Source organism: Strigops habroptila, chromosome 1 (genome assembly GCF_004027225.2).
Source record: "Strigops habroptila isolate Jane chromosome 1, bStrHab1.2.pri, whole genome shotgun sequence".
Classification (NCBI taxonomy): domain Eukaryota; kingdom Metazoa; phylum Chordata; class Aves; order Psittaciformes; family Psittacidae; genus Strigops; species Strigops habroptila.
The window spans coordinates 118,174,186-118,186,684 of record NC_044277.2 but is presented as its reverse complement, the minus strand read 5'-3'; the positions used below and the strand labels follow the sequence as shown (position 1 = coordinate 118,186,684).

The window sequence follows — 12,499 nt, the reverse complement described above, 5'->3', positions numbered from 1 at the left end:
ACTTAAAACTGCATGCTAAAAGACATTCTAAGATGATGTAATTTGACAAAAATCCTCAGATTTGATATATAATGTCTCTTTCCACTTTAATGTTCTGGAAATCTAATTTGAGTGCTGAATGTTCCTTAATAGGGAAAGAAATAGACTGTAGAAGACTCACAGGAAGAAAACGTAATTTGGCAGAACATTTAATTTTCATTCCATCTGCATTTATCTCCTCATCCAAAATCTTCCTACTATATCGATCACTATGGAATATATTCAGGAAGCATTTTAAAAGAAAAATCCTGCAAGCCATGTGTAGTCGTACCAACACTTTCATTCACAATCACAGTTTCTGCTAAAAGGTTTTGATCCTGTCAAAAAATGACACTGAAACATCAGAAGACATTTTAAAAACAGCAGTTATAACTAATCAGGCAGGTATTTATGCCAGAAAACCAGCTGGATATTTTGTTGACTAGAGTAATTACAAAAATCATAATTAGAGGAAATCTATAATTCATACATACTAGTGTATCTTCCCAAATCCTTAATAAATGAATATAAAGCGAAATATGCTCTGAAAAACAAAATCAAAGCCATACTCAAACTCTTTTTAGAACATGCTTCATTTTGTCTATGATGACAAACCTAATATTGTTTGTTTAGTTTTGTCTTACTAGTACAATGGGATAAAAAAGTTTTATACAATAACTGGATTCCAACTACCTGATCTCTTATCAGTAATGGCCCCTACTGAGTCCCCACAACTTCCTGGAAAATGCCCTGAATCAAAAGGACACGAATCTTGGATACCTTTCCATGGCCACTGCTATTACTTTGAGGCCTCCAGGAAAAGAAGTTGGTCTCAAGCTCATCAGGAATGTGCCCGACTAGGTGTGTGGGGATTTTTTTAGAAAGATTGAAGATGTAATTTAAACACATAAAAGAATGGATGATATTGCTAAGCAAATCTCTAAATTACTTTAAAACTTCAAACAATGATTTTTAGCTTGCTTTTCTGAGAATGCTTTTTCACAATAAAACTAAACTTTGTCAGAGACAGATGTGTCTGGTATCTCAAATACTAGGTGAACTATGAATATCCCAAAAATACTAAATTCCTACTAGTTTTATAGATATCAGTAATTGGGTAGGGAGATAAACACTTTTACAGTCCCCAGGAAGACACAGACTTCAGAATAAACATTTTCTTTTCCTTCTCCAAACAAGAGGGAATCCCCACACAATGTAAAATAGGAGAAACAAACTCATAGGAAAGTTGCCTTTGTTAGTTCCAGGACACAGTTTATTAAATGGATCGCACTGGCTGGACAACAAACGAGATGGAGGAGTCATTCAGTTCTCATGAACCAGTAAAACACCCCCAACCCTGCAGCTTCTGCACTGGAACAGCCCCCATTGCTGTCTGCGAGCTGGAGAGAAGAGCCATATGTGGATTAGGGGAGAGGAAAAGACACTTTACTCCACATTTCTGATTTCTCCTGACTGTTCAGTGATAAATGCCATGATGCAGCATATATTTCAGAATTCTGTGTTTTCATACACATAGGGAAGTGCTGCAAGAAATCCTTGTATTCTCTCTTCTGATTAAAAGTATCACTCAGACATATAGTGCTAATGTGTAGGATGTTTCCTCATGTGTATGAAAACACAAACGTATGATTGGGTAAACACAAAAAGTAGCTTTGCAAGATATTTTACTTTATAGCTGTGTGACAACAGAATTCCTGAAATGGTTCTATAGAAAGATAAATTACTACAGAATGTAAATAGCACACTAATAACCAGCATGAAAGGTCACATTTGGAGGCTGGTCTAATTCTACGCTTTTGCCTACATGTTACCCACTGGCCAGACCAGGAAGGTGGTCATTTCCTTAAGGCCCCAACACAGCTGTGTGTATTTGTAATGCATAATGTGTGTAATTTGCAATGCGTAAGGGCGCCTTACACATCCTATCTACCCTTGCAGTACATAACATCAGGCACTGCTAAAAATGCTGCATAGCCACTGGGGAGTGATACAGCTGTAGTAGCAACATGCTTGGTGTTGACTATGTCATATGTACCACTTTTAGTCTACTTGCACCATATTCTGGGTGGTTGTTGGGCTTGTCCAAATGGTGTTGCAGGACATCAATTTTTCTTCTCCAAAATACCAAAGGCTAAACAAAGTCCATGTTTTTGTGGATCCACTTGCATCCATACAGCTCACAATCATGCTCAAAATACAATGCAGTGATATAATAACTATGAGACTAATGAATATTACATGCAAGAATCAGTGTCTTTTACATATTTTTGTGTATCTTTTATGTGTTTATTGACTTCAGCTGTGACAAAATGCAACATTGTGATGTGTTATTAATATTTTTTCAGCTGCTAATTTGGTATCAGTAGGAGACTATACTGAGGTAAACTTTCTGGCAGACACCATTATGATACTTCATGGAAAATCACCAAACTTTTGGATAGGACTAAAGAAAACTGACAGAGGTAATATCTTCAGTATTTGATTATACATTACCATATCATACAAAACGATGACATATTATATTAAAAAGAAATCAATTTTGTATATTGGAAAAAAACACACAAATAAAAAATACACGAAGTTTATTTCAAAGCATGTTTACATATGCTTAGAAATGTACCTGAAAAATTTAATGACCTGTTTGTGTTATAAATTTTTGTTTTCCTCATCACAAGTTATTCTGTCTAACCCCTTGTATTTTATACATATATGCTCATTTTAAATATTAGAACAGTGGGTATGGACAGACAAATCTGCAATGGATTTTGTCAACTGGCAAATGGGAGAACCTTCAAACAAAAGGCAGGAAGACTGTGGAGAAATGTATGCATTGTCTGGCTTCTGGAACACCAACATCTGTTCTTTCAAAAAAGGATATATCTGTAAAAAACCAAAAAGTAAGTAATATCTCTAATACATTAAGGTAAATAATGCCTGATAATGTATTTTCATTGCATAATGTAAAAATGTGTGCAAAACCTATAGACCCTAATAGCAGGATTCACCTGCCTAAATACTGACAAGCCCCACATGGCTTCTGACTGCCCCTCAGAAGGCTGCCTCTCCCACAAGTCCTGTAAAATTACCAACAGTCCCATGCAGCCATCATGAATACTTTAGATCCCGATGTTTAGCTAAAAGAATGGTCAAAGACCACTCATTTTTAATAAACCCACAGTTTTCAGTAGACTTTTCCCTCAAATATCACACAGACTAAGCTCAAAAGCAACATTTTGTTTGATTTCAGCTGAATATATAATAAAAAAGCTATATCTTGTTCTGATGAGTGCAATGAAAACTCTGTCTTGTAGAAATGTTGGAACTGGTGATTCTTTTCATTACTGTCCTCTGAGTTGATGTATTAGACATAGAGGAATAAGATAACATACATTTTTGTGGCACTTTTTATCTACAGTATGATAGAAATATATGTAATAAAACGCTGGTAATATACTGAACACAAAATGATAATCTGCAAGAAAATGCATGAGTTTGATTACCAACCAAGATTAACTGAAAGTGGTCCAGAGCATGAACATTTTGTTTGGTTAAACTTCGTATTTCTGTTCACCTTTCCCTTACCTGCTAAGTTTAGGAAGTGCAATTACCACAGGAAACACATCCACACAGAATGGTTGTCTCTTGACAGAGGGGGCTAAACTCATAGAAGATCCTTTTCAGCTCAAGTAAAACGCTCATGATACATCTCTAACACTCAAGACATCCATTCAAGAAATGTTTCATGTTTCAGAAAACACCTTAAAAGGAGTAAGGATCCTGTGGGCAGTTTCTCAGAAATGAAAATATTTGAAAACACTTTTAGAAAGAACAGAATTCTGACTCTTAGTTTCCCGTCTTGTATGGTATCTCAGCTGAGGAGGTCAGACGTTCTTGGAATGAAATAGCCAATCACCCTATTAGAGGTTTATGCATACTTAGCTCCACGTCCCTGGGAAAGCAATTGTCACCAGTAAGTGGATTTAGAGGGAATTGTCAGGAACATCTGGACTTAGGAAGTTTAAATTGCCTTTTTTTGTTTTTTGTTTTTTTTTTAATTTTAATTAAAGCATTCAGAATAAACATTTTCTTTTCCTTCCAAAAGCTCCTGAAAACACAGAGATGTCAAGAGAAGATATAGGTAAGCATGCTTCCTTTTAAGTTGAATTATAAGGAAATGCTCAAATACAACAAGAATATAATTACATAATTTCTAGGTATTCATTTTGAGAGTATTTAAAACAAAAATTTAAAAATAAAAAGTCTATAAACTTAATCTGTATCTAGATGTAGGAAATATAGGTTATTCTGATGTAAATCCGGTTTTGATGAGACTTAATTTTTTTTGTTTGTTTGAATAGTTAAAAAAGCCCATGAAATAAGTGTTGAACAGCAAATCTACATGCATATTGCATTTGTCTGATTTCCGGTTAAAGCAATCCCATTTATTACTGGATTCTGAAATCTCTTAAAATTGAAGGTGTTGATATCATTTTATCCACTTACAGAAGGGAAAATGGAGACAGTACTTCCCACTGGCATCATCTGGCTGTTCATTCTTATAGCCCTTTCAATAGCTGGAGCTGGAATTATAATTTGTTTCTACTTGAGGAGGAAAAGACAAAACCTGCTACAAAGTTCAACCACAATGAGTGGACTAGAAGCAACTGTGGATATCCAAGAAAAAGATGCACATACCACCATGTAGAATGACAAAATGCCTGTATGTTCCAACTAACAAAAATCTTACGTCAGTTTTGCATTTTCCTACCCAGATATAGTCTCCTCCCTTCACAAATACAGTTAGTGGATTTTTGTAAATACATACATATACTCCCTCCAAAATCCCCTCCAAAGGAATTCCTTTTGTTTAGTTTGGGGAGTACACATATTTTTCACATAAATGAGCATGGCTGAAAAGCTGGCTCCAGAGGCGTTACAGAGAAACTCTGACAGAAATTTACTGTGTGAAATTATTTTATTTAACTTAATGTAGAAATTCTCCTTTTTGTACACAATGGAAATCATTATACTCAGTTCTTTAAATCACTTTTTTCCTACTGTATTACTTCGGTGTTATCTAGGCTATGATCGGAAACACTGTTCATGTCAGATTTTCAGCTTCACAGTTTACAATACTGTATTTTCATTCATTTAAAACCTGTTACAATGCCTCCATCTCTGAGTGACAAAAAGATGATACCATGCTAAAGATCTCTTATAAAGAGAAGAGAGTATCTGGAATAAGTGGAATACGTTTCTGCACCAGGATATCTGCGCCTATGCTGGAGCAGCCTGAGAACACATTTGTATTACCACTATTACTTACTTTTCTAGATATCCAGTAAACAATAAAGCCTCCCAAGCAGAAATGCTATTGATAGCTACTTAGAATGGAAGTAACCTCTTCCTGTAGGAATACTGACTTCAGTTGTTTTATCAAGGGCTATCTTAAAATATGGGGCACCCCCGCCAACATGTTTCCTCCTGAGCTTTCAATTTTTACCCCTGCACTCCTTTACTGGATGGACACACCTTTGGCTAAGTTTGTAAAGAAATTTCACCAATCAGAGATACAGAAAGATGTCTAAAGATTGTACAGCTCTTCCCTTTCTGGTATGTCTGTATTACATTACGTAACCAAGAGACCTGGTAAACCAAATTAACAAAAAAAAAAAACCCTATAGGTTATTTAAAATAGAGCTAAAATTAAGTAAACCGAAAGTAAACTTTACAATTAACATCCTTTGAACACTTTTTAAACCTCAGAGATAAAAGCCCTGAGATAAAAAGAAATTCCTTAAATTACTATAATAAGCCCTGTAATACTAACTCCAGTGATAAAGAAACGCTTACTGCTATTTTCAGGAAGAAACAGGAAATAGCTGAGAGAACTTTGCAGAAAACTCTGCAAATGAGAAAAACACCACCTGCTTCCCATGGAGATGACTAGAGATAAAACTGTTTCCTGGTATCTGCTACAGATATCTGGAAATATATAGTTATACTTGCCTTTTGGACAAGTAAATATTGAAAGTGCTTTTCCTATTCCATGCTTACAAAGAGTATAGGTTGCTGGATCCTACCATATATATGCCTTGCTTAGTGAATCTGATAAATTAAATTTACCTTTCCCAAAAGAAAAAAGAAAAAATACAACAGAAGAGACTAAATTTTGTTTATCTGTAAGTTAACTGTAAAAATTGGGAGCTCATAACACAGGTATTCTTGTGACTAGCTTAAAGCCTATAGCCTCCAGAGGAGCCTACGCAGGAAAAGCCGGGCTGGTATTAACACCATTCGGGAAGCACAGAGAACTCAATAGTCAGGCTACTCTGCATGCTAGCTATCTGTGTTATCATATGAAAATCTTTGGGTATACATACTTTTTAATGTAAAGTTATTTTGTAACTAGACTGAACATCATGTCTGAACAAGAAATGGACAGGATCACATGCTATGCCTAAGGTATGCTGCTGATCCTCCTGCAAGATACTGGGACACCATAAAGGTCAATCCAAAGTGCCTCTTACAGAATGACAGAGTGCGTTATGGTGAGAACAGCAGTGAAAATAGGCCAGGACAGAGTGAGCCAGGGCAATGGTACTTGTAGCTGGGGAAAGGGCTGAGAGGAGGGCCATAGCCCTGACCAGACCTGCTCACATCAGGCAGGCACTGCAGTTGTTACCCACTGCTTGCAGCGCAGAACAGTATTACCATAGCAAGCAAGGGTCATTCAATCTACTGAGTCTCAAACAACTGAACCACCACAGGGGCAGAGACCAATGTGTCTGAACCCTCTGATGCCGCTGTATTTGTCTTTTGGAGTTGATACTGGATATGACTAAGACATTGGCCACACACCTCATGCATTGTTCAGACACAGAAGAGGGCTGGATTGCACTTGGTTAATCTGCACTGGGCAGAGGAGACTCCTACTCCTTTCAATGCTCAATGCTTAATTCCAAACCCCAGTGTTTCTGCACAAGTCAGTTGTTTGCATGTTTCCCTCTTCTCTTCAAAAAGACCCGTGTACTTAAATGCACTGTCAGTTCAGTGCTTGGGATAAGAAAAACACTGCTTGAATGACTCTGTTTAAATTATCTTCAGAGTGGAGAAAGCACCCCAGCACTGTTTTCAAATAGAAGTGTTTATACTGATGTGTGTGAGTGTACTCATGTAGGATTTTTCCTGCCTGATTTTCCTCATCAGTTTCTGAAGACACACCACCTCCTCTGTAACTATACTGTGGTAATTTTGTGACAGAAAAATGTAATTCAATAATGGAAATACAGAATCCTTACTCTTCCTGCAGCCAAAGGAAAAAATTTATTTTTCAACTGTGGCCAAAGAAGAGTTGGTATGATACTGTGTTTGAAATACCAGAGTTAAAACAGGGGGATGTATGGAATTCCAACTAATTTGGTGTCTCACAATTACAAAGTCAACTCTCCAAGAATTAATCTTTTCATTTTCTGTGCTAGTTTTCTTTTGTATCTGTTAGAACACTTTGTACCTGATACTACTGCTGCACAATGGACTGAACTGTTGACAGAATGGAAAATTTTAGTATAGACAACACTGGCACTGCTGCTCGTGGTTGGTTTTACCTGGTTGCATTCAAGTTGGAACAGAAAGACCCACAGTAGCATTGCTGTGAATCATGAGCCCTTAGAGACAGTAAATACAGTACCCAGAATGATAAAACTTAGTCCTCTCTCTAAACCCTTCTGTTACCTGTCAAACAATGGATCCTAAAAGGCATCATGAAACAATTACTCTTCTTGCTATTGTCCATTAATTAATTCATATTCTGCTGCCTGTTTATTATGGTCTTTAGAAGGTATCAGTGGGCCTACTTTTCTCTTTGCTGACCTTTATAAACTGCTGTATGTAACGGGCTGGACCAGATCTGGGCCATGGGGTTTACACATTCCCTTTATGAATTATATAAAATTTGTAACATGCAAATTCATTCATTACAATTATAAAAATAATTTTTAGTCTTTTGAGTATTTTAAGTACTTTAAACATTTAGGAAAACAGAAGCAAAGTGTATCCTGCATACTTTAAGGGTTTTTGTCATTAATTGCATATTTTAAAGCTTTGCACTTGGACAAAGTATAAAGACTGAATCCAGGTGTAAATTGCTTATTACAATAAACTTTTAATCTTCACATTTCTATAAATAACCCTACTGCGTCTTAAGAAGAAGAAGACAAACAAGTTTTGTGGAAATGGTCTTAGGCTAGTTTCAACAGTTGCAGGAAGAATAATTGTGGACACATTTTCACATAATATTTTCCTTATTTTTCATCATAACCATTTGCAATAACACCATTATCTCTTTCATTTATAGGCTCAGCTATCTGAGACATCTGAAGAAGATGGAATTCATCTCACATAATGTAGCTATCTAAAATGCAGGCATATCTAGCTAAACTACTCACCCAAGGTCCTCACTGTGGTCAGCACAGAGAAATGGATACATTAGGGTGCAATTACTTGATCTAGCCTAGGGACTGATGAGAACCTCTAGACTCCCACTAACACACAGAAAGCCCAAATCAATTACCTCCCAGTAACTGAGTTCTGCAGGATCCAATTCTTAATTGGTATCTTATGCAATCTGGCACAGCACAGACTAATCGTTTCGTTGATTACATTTATCATCAATAGCTCCAGGCTATTTCAGAGAACAGTTACCAAAAGCAGCCCCAGTAGATTTTTTTTTTTTTCCCCTGCTTGAAAACCATTACTTTTGGAAACAAAATTTCTGTTAAATTAAAACATTTCTGTTGATTTTATTTTTCATACTAATTCAGAATAGAAACTAACCAGATAGCATTTCTTAAGAAAATGTTAAGAACATTGACAAAAGTTCCCATGAAAGCACAAATTATTGACCCTAACCACATTCTCCTCCTTTTTCTACTGTTCTATGACTTTATTCCCCTGAATCTTTTTGCCTTTTATGCCTGCCCTATACTGGAGATGGTTTCTCTCTTCTCCCCCTCATTTTCTTTCTCTGTTTTATATTCTTTTCATATTAAGTTCCAAATGTAAATGTTAGAAGGAGATCAAAGTACTACATTACAGTTTTTCAGTGAATACTGTATGAAGAGATTATGCCAATGGGAGTGGACTGGTTAGTACAGTTACCTAATTGGTTATATATATATGTAGGATACCCCAGAGAAAACTCACTCTGTTTCCCAAGACTACCTATCTATCACATATAGATTTGGAAATCTATATGGAATATAGATATTGGAATATATTCCAATATAAAATATATTGGAAAGACATTTAAATGTAAGTTCTCGATGTAATTATTTCAGCACTTCTATAAAATACTTAAGAAACTTCTGCAAACTTTAATGCTTGAGAAAGATTATTTGAACTAGAACAAATGATACAAGTTTTATGTTCATTAGCACTCAAGCACAATGAGACAAAGGTTTTTTTCCTAACTGAACATTAGTTTTCTCCGTTGGGTTTCAGCAGTTCCCAACTGTTCCTAACTTCAGAACTCCTTGTTCACAAGTCTGCTATATATCCAGAGGAAATTGTTCAACTTCCTGATTTGATCCCTTCTTTAATAGAAACAGAACTTGCATGGTTTAAATTATTCTGAACTTTGGCTGAATCAAGTTCTAGGTAGGTTTGCAGAAGCTGCAAAATGGAGAAATGTCTTTCCTACAAGATCACACAGACATTGAGATGACAAGCCTTCAGTGGCATTCCAGTACTGCATGAGCCAGGGACTCAGGAGAGGGCTTCATCAAAGACCAGCCACAGTTCACAAGTAAGCTTCTATTTCTACTGGAACTGCAAAGCAACTGAATGCCTTGGGGAAGGGTCCTCTCCATCCTGGGCCACTTTCTAGGTGTCCCCCATGACTGGCCAGTGGGTTGAGGAATGACCATTGGAGAGTCTATCTTTCGCACAGTAAAAGAACCCAGACTTGAGCCCAATTTGTGCACTGAAGACCGGCACAAGCTGCCCAGATATGTTGCGGAGTCTCCAGGCTTGGAGATATTCACAGCCCTGCTTGGTGCCAGGGCATGGACCAGGTGATTTCCCTTCCACCTTCAACCCTGCAGCGACTCCGTGACTCAGCCATCTTCCCTACTACACGGGTAGACATGCCAGGATCTAATATGGCGAGCCACATGCCACAAAGCAATAGTGCTCCAGAGTGAAGGGCACTTCCAATTCCCTCTTCTGCCCCACACTGCATTGCACACAGCCGCCTGTTGCCCTACACCTTGTTAACGTGCAGCGGGGGGCTCGAACCCGCGAGCGCTCCCCAGCGCCTGGGAGCACTGTGCCCTGCTTCCCATCCCGGAGGCTGCACGGCCCGCATCCCTCCCTCCCACCCATCCCTGGCTTTCGCTCCGTCCACACTCCCACCGCCCCCGCAGCCCTACACGCACTGACAGGGAGCGGGGAAACCTCCCCTGCCGCCTCCATGGGAGCCAGCCAGGCTCACTGGGGCTGGGGTCTCCCTTGTTTCATGGGCCGGGGCTGGGGGGCAGATGAGGGCGGCGAGAGCAGCACAGCGCTAAAACTGACCGCGCGGAGCGGCCGCGGGGCGGCTGGCGGGCGCGGGGCGCCATCACCCGCAGAAGCCGGCGGCGCCATCTAGCGAGCGAGCAGCGGGCTGCGGCCGGGCGGCGGGCCCGGGCCACCTTCTGCTTTGGTTTGGTGTTTTTTGTTTTAAGTGCAGTAAACGCTGACAGAAGCCCTGGAGCCAAAGAGGACATCTGTACCATGACAGCAGACTGGTTTTTCTGCAGGGCAACGAAGTGCCAGGTGAATTACTGGAGTTGTCCGGGATGTACCTCCGGAGAAAGGCAGGCTGCCTCTGCTGTGAGGGACTGCCAGCCCGAAGAGTGCAGGGTTTGGGTGAAACAGAACAGGTAACACTCTGGGATTCAGAACCTGGAGGCAAACAAATGAACTACAGTGGAGATGAGAGGAAAGTGGCTCAGATTTCATGCTTCATTTTTGGGATGATGAATGTGATAGTCCTGGTGTCTCTCCAGCCAGAATTGTCTCATTTTCTAGTCTAATGTCTAGTCTAATGTGGTATGTACAATTTTTTCCCCCTTTTCTTTTCTCTCCTTGTCACAAGTCTTATGGGACCATCACCTTAATGTTCCAGGTAGGTATTTGTCACTATCTACGCTATTAGGGTCAGTTTGTACAATATTAGCAACAGAAGACGTGGGTGATTCACTCTTGGTTCTGGTAATCGGTTCCTTACGTGACAAATCAAAACCTGCGTGCCTCTGTCTCCCTCACTAATGAAGGGATAATAATGTGTGTTTATCTTGCAGAAGCATTTTCCAGATCAGTTAATTGCTTTTAAATCTTAAAACTGAAAAGTCTGCAAAAATGCAAAGAACATTAGCTTATTATCATTGGTGACGCAACTAACAGGAATTCTCCTGGCTCACTTTCAGAAACTTGTTTACACACCAGACTTGCCCCTCTTGGGGATATAAATATGGCCACTTTTATTTCCAACCTTTTTGTCTTACTGTCAGGATGAGGGCATCTCACCACATCACTAGTCTTTCTGTAAATGTCCATTTAATATCTTTCAGTAAATGTCCATTTTGTTGGTTTTATGTTTTCCCAGACTTTCATGAGCTACATTTATTTCTTTACAGATTTTTCAAGAAGTGAAATGGAGTTGCACTTAGAAGCAATGACTGACACATCAGAGAGCATCAGTGTACTTGCTAGCAGTGTTTCTTTTCTCCTGTTTTCATTCTTTTCAGCTGTTCACTAAGATGCTATTGACTACAACAGATTAAGAGGCTTCAAATAAAACAAGCAGTAATAGTGGAAGACTTCAGTTACCTGTGCATAGACTCTTATTTATCATATGGGCTGTCATGCACACAGACATGTACACATACATCACTGTGAAAACTCACAACAGAAGGTTAATCCACACCAAGAACACAAGGCCTTGTTCGTGATATGCTTGGTGAAGGTCAATGTAACACTGATCACATTCTCCTCAAATTTGACATACATGAGTGGGGAGAGGGGGGAGAAGAAACAATATCCCAGGAGTTGTTCTAAAAGAACTCAAAATTTTTGTTTGTACATAACCTGTCCTTGAAAACAGCTCCAGTGCCAAAGGAATAGCAAGTCACAAATAACACATCAGTCTGTAAAACAATCTTCATATTTCCTGAGCCCTGTAAGACAGTTAATCTAATTTTCTCCGAGGTAGACTGGTAAAAACAGCAATAAGGAAAGAATTAGGAAACACCTATGATACCTTAGACCAAGATTAAGTGTGTCTTTCGTATTGGGAAATTAGGCCTAACAACTCTACCAAAAGATGCAATAACATGTGGAGAATATAGGTCATGTGCTATTCATAATCTCCTGAGTCACCTGGAAGCAAGAGCTGATGATGGTATTTACTGATAACTCG

General features: G+C 38.7%; 1 protein-coding gene across 1 annotated transcript in view; it reads left to right on the top strand.

Moving 5' to 3' along the window:
- The window catches only part of LOC115604085 (macrophage mannose receptor 1-like), a 36,207-nt gene extending 28,161 nt beyond the window's left edge, over positions 1–8,046 (top strand). Inside the window, 5 exon segments of the mRNA XM_030476800.1 lie at positions 727–879; positions 2,385–2,501; positions 2,769–2,936; positions 4,142–4,177; positions 4,545–8,046. Coding sequence (XP_030332660.1) covers positions 727–879; positions 2,385–2,501; positions 2,769–2,936; positions 4,142–4,177; positions 4,545–4,744 — 674 coding nt within the window. The 3' untranslated portion in view covers positions 4,745–8,046.
- The last annotated feature ends 4,453 nt before the right edge of the window (positions 8,047–12,499 follow it).